The sequence below is a fragment of the Oncorhynchus clarkii genome, chromosome 32 (assembly GCF_045791955.1).
Source record: "Oncorhynchus clarkii lewisi isolate Uvic-CL-2024 chromosome 32, UVic_Ocla_1.0, whole genome shotgun sequence".
In the NCBI taxonomy this organism is placed as follows: Eukaryota; Metazoa; Chordata; class Actinopteri; order Salmoniformes; family Salmonidae; genus Oncorhynchus; species Oncorhynchus clarkii.
The window spans coordinates 27759140-27772810 of NC_092178.1; the positions used below are offsets into that span (position 1 = coordinate 27759140).

General features: G+C 41.1%; 1 protein-coding gene across 9 annotated transcripts in view; it reads right to left on the reverse strand.

The window, feature by feature from the left end:
- Window positions 1-13127, reverse strand: part of LOC139391655 (tropomyosin 3) — a 36887-nt gene extending 23760 nt beyond the window's left edge. For 5 of the 9 annotated variants that reach the window (XM_071139061.1, XM_071139064.1, XM_071139059.1 and 2 more), the window contains exons 1-2: window positions 12899-13127; window positions 11165-11290 (exon numbers count right to left, since the gene is read on the reverse strand). In XM_071139061.1, the coding sequence (XP_070995162.1) occupies window positions 11165-11290; window positions 12899-13012 (240 nt within the window). In that variant the 5' untranslated portion in view covers window positions 13013-13127. Of the gene's footprint in view, window positions 1-1341; window positions 2059-11164; window positions 11291-12898 lie in introns of those variants that run through there. The other 4 variants (XM_071139066.1, XM_071139067.1, XM_071139068.1 and 1 more) reach the window with 3 other exon arrangements.
- Between the last annotated feature and the right edge of the window lie 544 nt (window positions 13128-13671).

Here is a 13671-nt window from a genome sequence, read left to right on the forward strand (position 1 = left end):
TGAAATATTGGATTTAAATGCAGTTTTGTCCCCCAAAACTAAAATATGTTATGGACTGAGTGCACTAAGTTTTGTAGACTTGACTCTTTGGTAAAATGTCTTCCTGGGGCGGCCATGATTTAGCAGTGGCGTGCCTCTGCTTGGGGAAACACAAAATACATTGCATTTTAAAACTAGTTTCATTGGGAAGGCAGATAAAAGCCTTTTTTATCCAAAGCAATCCCTTTTGCATGTGAAAACAGAATCCTACTCATTACTCCACGTGCTTAACCTTCACCGCTTTTGTTTTGAGCAGACTTGACCTTCGGCCAAAACTGGGCACCTGGCTCAAGTCTGGAAAGCAGCCCAGTTCCAAAACAAATACAATCAACACTAACCCGGTTCATCCGGGGCATTTATCATTGGAGACAACTATCAGGAAACAAACTCAAACAAAAAAAGTTTTAAAAAATAAAATAAAAACTTTCCTCAGAGGATGTCATCATCCCCCTGATGAGGATGAGCTGGCCAATTAGTGGTCTACTTGTGTTCATATTTGAATGATGTGTATAGGCCCACACCATTCCAACACAGAAAAGATTTGTTTTAACACACATAATTAACAAAACTATTAAGCCCATATTGTAATTCATTACAGGTCATGTCCACACACACTGGACAGTTACTTTAAGCCCCAATCCCTCAATGACTTCAATTTCAAAAATCTGGTCATAAAGCTCCCACCCATGTTGCCCAACACCTTCCACTAACAATTCCTTTGTAATGTTACTCAACAATACACAACCCATTTGATAGGTGTCAATAGGAGATTACCTAAAAACACCTCACGTCGATACAGCTACGACCGGAAATGACTTGTTCGTAGCAGGTTAGGAGAATTAGGTTAAGGTTAGGAAAAGGTTTAGCGAAAATGCTCTCCTAACCCTGTAGTTCCCAAACAGCGGTACTAAGACTTGATCTACGACTCATGATGCCATAAATATACTGGTAAAATGCACGAGAGGATACTTCAGGTGTTCTCCGGCACAGCATTTCGCTACACTCGCATTAACATCTGCTAACCATGTGTATTTGATTTGATGGTGGTACAGTAACAGATAACGGTTGGGTACCACTGTCCTAACCTGCTACGAAAAGTCCCATGTCAATAGGCTCCTTGTAGGGCGGGGGTGTAACGTTAAAAGTTTAATTGCATGAATGACAACCCAGTCCAAGTGGTAGTATACTTTTAAAAATAAACAATGTAGCCTATCTGCGCACGTCGATCTAATAGTCAAAATGCCAAAGAAATATATTTAAAAAATGGTCATGTCGATGGATGATTCTAAAATATCATTTTACCTGTTCTCTTGATGTTTTCTCCACCTCGACCTGTCTCTGAAGAAGTTCAGCTCGCTCTTCGGCTTCATCTGCCTGTTGCTGTAAAACTTTGATCTTTCGCTTAACTGCGTCGATACTGTTGTTTCCAGACATTTTATTTTGTTTGTGAGAGTAGGTTAGTCCTAGTTAGTTTCCCCTTCTTTAAAAAAGTTTTATAACTTCGGCACGAGTTCTTCAGAACGGGAGAAAAAAAAGCAGCAACGCCCTGCGAAATGGTCAAACGTTGATTGTAGTAGGGTAGTGGCGTGGGAATATGCGTTCTTCCTCCAAACAGCAGGGACACTCAATAACGCATTTAAGATTGACACTGGTCTAACCGAATTTCGTCCACAATTCGTGTTTTCAAAGTAGCCTAATCCGGTTAGATGTTTTAAATAGTTTCTGCTGCTATCATTTATCAGGAAGACGCAAAAATGTTTTTTATTTTTTTTTATTCTACAGACGTGGCAAGCTAACAGTCCTAATTCATTGGCTTCCGCTGTGGAAAATGGGACGAATTCTTTCAATTGCACGCGGTTATAATTTAAGCTCAATCAAACGAATGAATGAATTCAAAATTGGTTTAACAAGGGATTTGCTGTCCGTTCTCTCCCCTGTCTCTAATCACTATGCCCTGCCCGCTTGGTTCAGCTCTTTCCTTTTCAACCCACTTCCGGCTTGCTCCACACCCAAATGTCTGGCGTAGACAATAAACTGGAATGCTGATCCAGAGTCAGCCCCTAGAACACTAGTTGGTCCCCAGAAGGAAAGTTTAAAAAATGATCCCGTCAGCACATTGAGCACAATGTATCTTCGACCGGAAAGCACTCCTTGGTTACACGTGTCCTGACCAGGTGAAGTGACGTTTCATTTATAAATCACTCGCATTCCAAGTCACTCCCGAGGTAGCATATGAAAGTACATGTAAGGGGGGATTCACCTGCATGAGAATGTCATCTCAACATCACGATTTAGTACACATTTGTTTGAATGGTGTAAGTGTGTGTCTTTCTACAGGCTATTTTGTATGGAATGCCTACTTGTTCATCATATGTGACTACTTGCTTTGTATGTGTACATTTGTTTGCTTGTCAACACATTACACCTGAAGCCTCCAGATACCAAATATGACCGCTTCTTCATTCCTTCCTGTTGCACAACAACTTGAGGATGCTGAGACATGCACCACAACACACACACAAATCAAGTCACTACTTGTGAGCCATCACTAAATTCAGTGATATAAAACAAGAACATGCACATTGTCTTGTTACATTTTGGTTTAAAGATGGGTTATGAAAACATCAGGCCTAGCTAATAATTAAATTATGCCCAAAATAATATTTCCTTGTGAGATAGTGTTTTGAATGGAATTGAACTCTTCAATTTCAGTGAATACACAGAGCTGTGAAGGTGTTTGTGTTTCAAACAGGTCTTGGCCCTCCCTTCCTGTCTCTCACTACCAGGATTGTGTTTATTAGGGCACTCAATTGAAAAGATTAAAACAGTTTCCAAGAGAAAAAGAAAATAAGCATTTCTAATTGTTCAAGTCCAGGAAGTCCCTCCTTGTTTTCTTCCGACCTTGTTACTCACTCGTGTGGTATGAATGGTTCACTCGTGTGAATGGTTCTCAGTAGGTGAATTGATTGTTCACTTGCACGTCCAGTTGTGACCACCAAGTGTCGCCCCAGACCACATGTTTGGCACTGTGAGACAATTTTAGACGTTGAGTGAGTTTCTGCACATTGACCAAGTTTACATGCACACAGTATTCCGAATAGAAGCTCATATCCCGCTAAGGTTTTATTCGGGATAAGCTGTTTACATGCACCTTTGATATTCTTCTCATAATTATCCCTGTAGTCATGAATAAACATAATATTCCTAATTTAAATTCACATGGGTTAAATGGAATAGTAACAAATATGGACACCGACTGTAGGCCTATAACCTCTCACATGTAGTGGATAAATACTTATTTCAGCATCTCTTGAGAAAATGCAAAATCATGTTGTTGTTTTTTTTTTTACACCGTTATGCAAGCAGACCGTATTTCAACCACATAAAATATGCAACCAAGACGAGATGAAGTCTTATCAGAAGAGTGTTTTGCCGTTTTATCAGCTTTTAATTTCCTTAAAACTGGTCAAACTCATGACATTTGGACAAATGTGCACATACCGAGCGCATAGTCACACACGATGAACCATTGAGGACCACTTTGGAAACAAGCGTTTTAATTAATACTTTCAAGTGATATCCTCTGGGTTCGCATTGTGCATTTTGTTGTTTTTGTCTGTTGCCCAAAATAAATCCAATTCAATTTTGTACAGGAACAATCATTCCACTCTTTTGGAGAAATTGCATAATCTCCCCGGTCCCTAAACGAAACAGACAACTTTACTGGTGTTATCTATATTACTAATGCATTAATTCTATCAAAGTCAGACATTATTCTACTTTATTTAGTCTTTTGGGGCAACACGTTGTGACAGAAGAGAAGCGTGTATCAAACGTAGTTGAAAAACAAAATGGCCTACCAAATGTCGGAAATTGTAAGTAGAAACTTAATTTAAATTATAGTTAATTAATTATAGTAGGCTAAATTATTATTGTTGATCAAACTGCGCAGGTAGTCTACTTTTTGAAGTGATTTGATTGACAAGCAGATGAAAACGTCACTCTGCACACATATGCGAAACTGAGCCTGCGCAGAACGCGGGTTTTCACGGTCCGCGCAGGCTCAGTTTCGTATATAATGGGAGTAAACGGGACAAGACTTTTACATGCCACAATATCCCGTTTTAGATCAGCATATCCGAAGCATCTTGTCCAGGGTTCTCAACCTGAATACAAGCTTTTTATTGTAAACGGGATATGATGTTTATATGAGTCAACTCAAAAACAGAATACTTGAGTATTTCTGAAAAATAACGGGATATTTGGTGTGCATGTAAATGTGGTCAGTGATTCTGCATTGCTATGGCCAAAGTATCCCTATACATTTACATAACTGTGAAATGTTACTTGTATAATGGTCTATTTAGATGTAGAACTAAGTTTGTAACAGTAAGTCTATTATTCCATGACATTTGTGTCTTAGTTAAGTTGAGGTTATTTTCACGTTTAAAGTTTCATTGTCACAATGCACAAGTACAATGAAATGCCTTTCTTGCTCTTTCCCAACAATCCAGTAGTACAATAAAATAAATACAAAAAGTCAAGTGGAACAAAAAAGTAAGTAAGCTATATACAGGGTCAGTTCCAGAGTCTGCTAATACAATCTTTACAATGTGCAGGGATACTGGAGTGGTATAATTATATATGTATAGGGGTAGGGTGACTAGGCATCAGGATGAATGATAAACAGAGTAGCAACACAGCGTATATGGTGTGTGTGTGTGTGTTTTGCAATGAAGGTTTACAGTAGCCTCAATAGCACTGTAGGATAGCACCATGGTGCTAGCTGCAGCTAGCTGCTGTCCTCCTCTGTGTAAGATACAAAACTTAGGAGGCTCATGGTTCTCACCCACTTCCATAGACTTAAACAGTAATTATGAAGACTTCCGGAGGACATCCTCCAACCTATCAGAGCTCATGCAGCATTAACTGACATGTTGCTCATCCAATCAAAGGATCATAGAATGAATCTAGTACTGAAAGCATAAGCTACAGCTAGCTAGCACTGCAGTGCATAACGTGTGGTGAGTTGTTGACTCAAAGAAAGACAACAGTTGAACCGTTTTGAACAAATTCATTTATAAAAAAAATTAAGAAGAAGTAGCAGAGAGATAGAGCTAGCCATATTTCATTGTATTTTCTTCTTCTTCCTAGTTTACCTTTTACTTACTTACTTAGCTAGCTAATGCAGCTAATTTAGCCTACTCAAAACCTGAGGAATGCTATTTATGTTAGCTAGCTAAGGTTATCCTACACTGTAACTTTTCCAAGTGAAGGTAAGCTTTTGGTTTTATGCATTTATTGCCACTGGGGCCCGCCGGTGTAACTGTACTGTGTGATCTTACAAATGGATTGGATTGTGGGAGAGTGTGTTTAATAGCACTTTAGTTCTAGTAACTATGTTGACTACGGCGTCAGCTAATATGGTGATGATGTAGGCTGTGTAGCGGTTAGTGGTTTTGGTATGAAGGTTTGGCTTGGATACATTTTTTTGCCTTGTCACAGACAGATGTTGTGTTGTGCACTGAAGTCCACAAGCAAAGGGAAAAAGTGAAAGGAGGAGAGCGCGTAGATGTGAGAAGGAATAATTCAACAAACAAAGTGATGATGCTGTTTGTATGTGGCTGCTATGAAAGTGAACTGTGTGTGTAGGTGTATTCATCCCGCCAATTCGGTTGCGTTTCTTTAAACGGAAACAAACGGAACAGAACGGGAATGGACCTATCTGAATTTGCCCAATAGAAACTCTCATTTTAGTTGCAACTGTTTGGACTAATGATTACACCCCAGATCAGCTAGATGCAGGCAAGAGTGTGCAAGGCGATATTGAATGTGTCACTGTCTGTCACCTTGATTACTCCAATTTGTCTCTTGACCTGTGCACCTACTTTTTAAAGTTTCATTTATAGGCTATGTTACAGCAACCTCATGATGGGTATAGGTCACATTCAAGTATCATGTAGTAGCTTAAACCTATCAATGTTATATTGTGCTGGACGAATGGCGTATGAATGACAGTCATCCAATTTGCTGTCATAGAAATAAGGCCATGCTCATAGAAAAACAAATAATCTTCCCTGATCTTAAACAGCCCAACGTTAAACGGCCACACATGTTGTGTGTGTTTGCAAATGTTGTGTGTGTGTGTGTGTGTGTGAATGTGTATAGAGACCCCCCAAAATTATAGAAGGGTCAATGCAGATAGTCAGTGTAGCCATTTCGTTAGCTATTTAGCAGTCTTATGGCTTGAGGATAGAAACTGTGAGCTGTTGTTGTCAGACTTGATGCTTCAGTACCACTTGCCATGTGGAAGCAGAGAGAAGAGTTTATGGCTTGGGTGGCTGGAGTCTTTAACAATTTTTCAGGCCTTCACACCGCCTGATGTAGAGGTCCTGGATGGCAGGGAGCTCCGCCCTAGTGATGTACTGGGCTGTCCGCACCACCCTCTGTAGTGAGGGCAGTGCAGTTGCCATACAAGCAGTGATGCAGCCAGTCAAGATGCTCTCAATGGTGCTGCAGCTGTAGAACTTTTTGAGGATTTTTTTTTTGGGGGGGGGGGGGGGGGCTCTGTTGCGCATTCTTTGCAACTTTTTCCTTGTGTGTGGACCATTTTAAGGTCTTAGTGAATTGGACACAGAGGAACATTTAGGATGCATCTTGACCTAGATTTCCTAGACCTAGATTTCAGCCACAATTTGTTAGCAGGAGTTATCATGGTAAGAAAGGGCATAGCGGTAGCCTACATGCTAAAATGTGTTAGCTGTTAGTAAATACTGCATGCTAAACTATGCCTTCAGCAGGAGTTGAATGGACATTAGTTTTAGCCATTAGCTGCTGGCTAAGTAGTGCTTCTGAAAGACCGGAGCTTTGAGAGCTCCTTAATGTTCGAAGATTGAGTTGCTCTTTATCCTCTTGCTGAAAACTGGGTACCCTTGATTTAATACAAGAGCATAAGGAGCTAGGCATCCTCAGGCAGTCATAAAACTGTCCTTTAGCGTTGCTTATTATGACGCTAATCCCAAGCATGTGGAGAGAGGCAGAAGGTCCACGTAGGTTAAAGAGAGGTCTGTCCCAACTGTTTAGAACTCTGACTCCTCTGAGACTCAGTAACACTGGAAACGACACACACACACACACACACACACGCACGCACGCACGCAAGAGGACCACAGGGAAAAAAGCACACACACAGTGCAGAGCAACATTTGGAGAGATCTGAATACACTGCAGGGATAAATGCCCTTCACTAATCTCTTTGACACTATTGCTTCATGTTGATTTAGTTGTCTCTATGCAACAATGATTATATTCTGGGGAAAATATTTAGGACATAACCAGCTATAGGGGAAAGAAGGCGGGGGTCAACCTAAATACATGTATCCTGACAATGCACCCTAAATTCTTCGACTGCTCTGTCGTTCGCTACATACTTTATTTAGTCTGAGGGTGCCACCATTGAAGTCATTTCTGGTGATGAGGGGCACGAGGGGAGTTGTACAAAACAAAGTAATTAGGGATTGGATTGTCTCTAACCAAATCAGAGTATCAACGCCAATGACTAATTTTCAAACCGCTGCTTTACCCAAGAGTGTTCTAGCTCTGGTCCAACCTATCGCTTTCTGGACCAATAAGACTGCCCGAATGTGTTCGCATTTGGTGTAGGGTCGGGGAGGTCCTCAGATCCAGACTCATTGCGGAGAAAAAACGAATGTCCGTGGGTGTGGTATATAGTAAGGTGTATGGGTAGCCAGGCAAAAGAACACTCCCCTTCGTATGGACAGAAGCAAAAATGTTACTACATTTGGCTCTATACTCCAGCATTTTGGATTTGAGATCAAATGTTTCATGAGACGACAGTACATAATGTCACCTTTTATTTGAGGTATTTTTTATACATATCTGTTTTACCGTTTAGAAATGAAATCACTTTATGTATCTGGTCCCACCCATGTGAAGAAATCAGAGGTATTTGTACATATTTCTACACGCAATGACTACATTAAGCTTGTGACTACAACCATTTTGTGTTACAATTGCAGTTTGTTTTGGTTGTGCTATGCTTTGCCCAATAGTAACTGAACGGTGAATGATGACTGGAGTAATTTTCTTTCTAAGTGAGTAGATAAGATGTTTCTGAACACTTCTAAATGAATCCGAATAATTCCATGATTAAGAAAAATCATGAATGAACCATGAGTAATGGCAAGTGAGATGCCGTTTAGAGGCTACAACAAAATATGCTATCTTCTCACCATTACCAATAACATGGGAGGTTAGCATTTTCTTGGGGTATGATCTTTATTCATGATTTTGGGGGTATGATTGTCATTATTCATGATTCATTCACGATTATCCGTAATCAAGGTAGCATCCGCATTAATGTAGAAGTGTTAAAAAATATCTATTCTTATTTACAATAACATTTACTCAAAAATTACATAAGACATTTTTCACCATTCATTTTGAGCAAAACATTATCCGAAACACAACCTAAACAAACTGCATATCCATCCATCAAGTTTGTAGAGTAGACTGTGTGTGCTAGGAATATGTGACCAAATACTACAAATACTACTTTAATACAGTATGATTGCAATTTGTCCAAATACTTCTGACATCTTCGAATGGGGGGGGACAAGATATAAAGTGTTTTCATTTCTAAAAGGTCATGTATGAAAATACCCTCAAATGAAAAGGTGACATTCTATACTGTCATTTCATATGAAACATTTGAACTCAAATGTTGAGCTGTACATCCCCCTCCTCTGGTATTTCTGTTATGACCCATTCTGTCCCCCTTTCAGACCATTAAACACAATGTTGAAGCTCACACACGCACAGTCACATGATTTTGCCACATAACTGTACAGACAGCGTAGGGCAGGCTGACCAGACAAGAGCACATAACACCCGTAATGACCTTGGCCATACGAGTCATTGGGTAATCATCACTCCATGGCACCACAAGACCTATTTACTGCAACACACCTAAGCTCCTCTGGTATTTTAACATGGTCATTCCATGCATTCTTCCTATTGAGGAAAATTATTATGATGACAGCTGCTGTTTGTTCTATATCTAGAGTCTGGAGAAAAGCACTTCATTACAGTCAACTAGGGGAAATACAGAGAGAGGGAAGAGAGAGAATTACCGAGACAAAGGGAATGCAAGGGAAATTGTAGAATGAGAAAAAGACACCTAAACAACTAGATGAAGAGAACAGTAAAGAAATAGAAAGGGGGAGGGGACTCGGATGAGATTGGCAACCCAAGTATAGTCTTGGCCTTGATAGCCTCAAGGTTAGAGAGGGAGGTTGGTAAATGGGAGGTTCAAATCCCAGTGGAAAAAGTGGCCTGGCAACTAGAGGATTGCTGGCATCAATAACTCACATGCCATCTACAGCAACTGTGCCCTTGAGCAAAGCCCTTAATCCCCAAACTTCTCCAGGGGCGCTGCTCTGTGGCTGACCCTGTCCTGCTCCCAGTCTGTTATGTTTGTATTTAGTGTCACAGCAAAAATAACAATATCTGTGCAAATTGACAAGAAAAGGTCTGTTATATTCTATTCCTTCCTTTTGGGAGCGTTCAGATAGTACAGCCTGTGAGCGCTATCCAAAATTAGCATGAAAACCAAACCTTTGAATTGTATCTTAGCTTCCTAGCATGAGGGTTAACCCTTAACTCCAGCGGTTTACTGCTCAAAATTAACTGTCACCAAAGAGGACTAAAAGTGTCAGTCAAAAACTGTCACTAAGTTATCATCCCAGAAACATGCAGGGCTCTGTGGTTTTCACATACTCCTTGACTTAACTAAAACATTGGCAATGTATGGGTAAAGGCACTATGGCTCGTGAATCCAAATGTCATGTGTTGTTCAGAAAGTCAGAATGGTTATAGTATCTGTTGCTCTGATGACTTTGGAGATGGTTAGTGTCTTGAGTTTCTATCGCTAGTAACATAACAGCAACTAGATCCAGGGTTTTTCAAACCTGTTCCTTTGGACTAACAGGGTGTACAAGCTTTTGTTTTAGCCCAGCACCAGCACTCCTGATGCAACTCAAGGGCTTATTGATTAGTTAAATCAGATGTGTTAGTGCTGGGCTGGAACAAAAGCCTGGTCCCCAGGACCAGACTTGACAAACTCTAGTGAGAATATCGATGATTATTGTCCCTAAAATGGTAGCATGATTAGTGTGATAGTCACAGTTCGACTGGATGACATCATGGTCAGAATATGTGGATAAAACAGCAGCAGCTGTGGATGGGTGACCGGAGGGAATGAGAAGAATGGGAGGGAGGGGAGAGACACTAGGCACCAGGTTTAACCTCCTGTGGTCAGTACCACCCTGCATCCAACTGCTGGCTTGCCTCTGAAGCTAAGCAGGGTTGATCCTGGTTGGTCCCTGGATAGGAGACCAGATGCTGCTGGAAGTGGTGTCGTAGGGCCAGTAGCAGTCACTTTTTCCTTTGGTCTAAAATAAAATATCCCAATGCCCCAGAGAAGTGATTGGGGACATTGCCCTGTGTCTTTCGGATTGGACGTTAAATGGGTGTCTTGACTCTCTGTGGTCACCAAAGATCCCATGGCACTTATCTTAAAATTCCCAATCTGGCCCTCATATCTGGCCCACCTAGTTTCCCCCAGCTTCAAATTGTCTCATTTTTCCCCTGTAACTATTCCCCAGGTTGTTCCTGTAAATGAATTCTCAGTCAACTTAACTAGTATATATATATAAACTTGTGTTTTCATAGTACAAGTGTGTTTGCTTTGACATACAGTATGTACTATGAGCATGTATGAGGCTTTTGGTGCCTTCAAGCTTGCTAAATGCTTAATGGGTACCTGCACAGAACCTGCATCGCTCCAGGTTCAAAGCTCTTATTTGTGACTTACTAAAGCATCTGTCTAGATCTGACTACCCATGTTTCTCCCCAATTTCGTGGAATCAAATTGGTAATTACAGTCTTGTCTCATCGCTGCATCTTCTGTACGGACTCTGAAGAGGCAAAGGTCGAGAGACATGCGTCCTCCGAAACACAGTGTCCTCGTAATACTATTGTCCTCGTAATACTATTGTCCTCATAATACTTCATGTAAGACCTAGGAAGAACACAACACACTTACATCTGCGGCCTTCTTGTCCGCAACCTCCAATTTCTCCTGGGCATCCTTCAAGGCCTCAGAGTATTTGTCCAGCTCATCCTCAGTTCCCTTCAGCTTCTTTTGCATCTGCAGCAACTCATCCTCGTGCTGAGAGAGAGAGAGTGAGAGGAGGGAGGGAGGGCAAGAAGAGGAAAGAGAGATGGAGAAAGGGCGCGTGAGATTTGCACACTCTTATCACGCTATGGTGCGGACCTGAATCGTACTGTGCTGACTCTGACATTTTCTTTTCACCTTGACCTTTTCAACAAGGTTCAAGCAACTATGGTGGATACATAACCAGGCCAGCACAGTAAAGCTTGGCTCATTAGTGTGAAAATAGTATTTGTTAACTGATAGCCCTGTCCATATCCATTCATCAAGGCATCTTGACTGTCAGCCCAGCCTGGGTTCAAATAGTAGTTTTCTTCTTTAAAATACTTTGAGCATTTGATTGAGCCTTCCTGGGGTGGCACATGGGCCGGTTTTACACGTTTGAGACTATTCCATTGGCTCCATTGCGCCAGGCAAGATTTTTAAAAGTATTTGAAAGAAAACAAATACTATTTGAACCCGTCTCTGCAGCCGCCTCACCTGTCCTCTTGTCACAAATAACCTAAAGCCTGATGACAGGCCTGGCGTGGTTCCACTTCAACGCCATCTAGATATAAATACTACCTCTGGATGGACAATCACTCAGTGAATGGATCCACTGTCGTATTCCATCCTAGTGTCTAGCCCTTCGCAATTTCTCAGTGGAGAGATCACTAGCTAAACCACTCCAGCCTTGACAGACAGCCTGTCTGGCCTTGCTAATGAGAGAAATATGGTCTAAAGTTTCTATCAAGTTGTCTTGGCATGGTTTTGAATTTTCCAGTGTCTTTTTTTTCCTGGACAGGGGTCACTTTGGATTCAGTTGTTAAGTCCAGTTAACTCAGTCCTATTCTTAACCATATCCTAACCTCTAGTACTTAGAGTAATGTCATGAACTTTTGTTCTAATTTTCAAGAATAATACATTAAATCACTGGAATGTAAAAGAAAACCCTTACAAATAAAAGTATATATATATATTATACACACACACACATACATACATACAAATCTGTTACAAACACATCTAGAAAAGCAGGGGAGATGACTCTTTCACTAACCAGTATATTGCAATATCGGTTTAACGTTTCACATCTGTTTTGACCAATTACTTATGAACTTTTTTAACTTTTAACAATGACAGGCCAAGGGGTTGTAACTGAGTTATATCTAAGCAGATGATTACCGCTGACCATTTTCAATAACACAGCCACATCATGGAAACCTATAAGCTATTTCACCTTTCAAGACTTCCACCCATCCCTGTCCCAGTGGGCAAAATTTGTCATGGGACGTTAAAATGACATTTTCTGGAGGTTAATTGGATTTCTACTTGTACAGACAATACAAACAGGGCTCTGGTCAGAAGTAGTGTTATATATAGGGATTAGGATGCCATTTATGACACAGCCACACGTCTTTTTCTGGTCACTAAAAAGACTTCGGAAAAAACGTCCTTGTACAATAAATATACAACCTGACCATGACGCAAAATAAATTACGTCATTGTAACCAGTTTTGCTCCCTAGGGTAGTAGTAGCCTATAATAGGCTCCTTGACCGCTCAAGGTGTCCATGTTCCTATCCATGATAGAGCCCCTCCCTTCTCTTTAATGTTGTTGGCCCACCTGCTTGCTCCTCTCCTCGGCTGCCTTCTTGTCAGTATCGGCTTGTTCTGCCGCGTCCAGAGCATTCTCCTTATCCAGCTTCAACATAAGCATCTTCTTCTTGACTGCCTCCATTTTTAAAGGTTTTTGGGGCTTTTTGACTGAGGGGGGTAAAGGGTGCAGGACAGTCAAGTCAACTCGGTGGAACAGGAGAGGGAGAGAAGGAGGGAGGGAGAAAGAGCAGAGGAGAGACCAAACTCATGGATAGACAGAGAACATATATATCCCCAAGTGTAGATGGCCACACCCACAAACATGTAACTCCCACTTTAGCCTTCTGGCTCCACCCAACTCAATCCTTTAAAGCACCATTCTTCAAAGTGATCTACTGATCCTCCCTCTCCATAATAAAGCAAAGTAGGATGAACGTACTTTGATGTTGCGTTGTTCCCCTGATGGTTAAGATCAGGTTTGGGGAACGCAAGCGGATTCTAGATCTGTGCATACGGGCAACTTCTACCGGCAGAAATAAAGCCTGGACCCCAAGTACCCATCCATTTCCCTCCGTCTTCCTGTGTCAGCTGTCATTTTCTTTGACATATTTAACATATATTGTACGTTTCCTGCTGTGTGGGCTTTTAGTAATAAAAAGTGAGATGGTGGGAGAGAGAAATATAGAGAAGGACAATGAGAGTGGGGCATAGAGGATTAGGCAGATGCTGTCATAAAACAAAATAAACCGTTTTTTTGTCTTCCAAACACGCATGCATGCACACACACAGGGTTCGAATTAC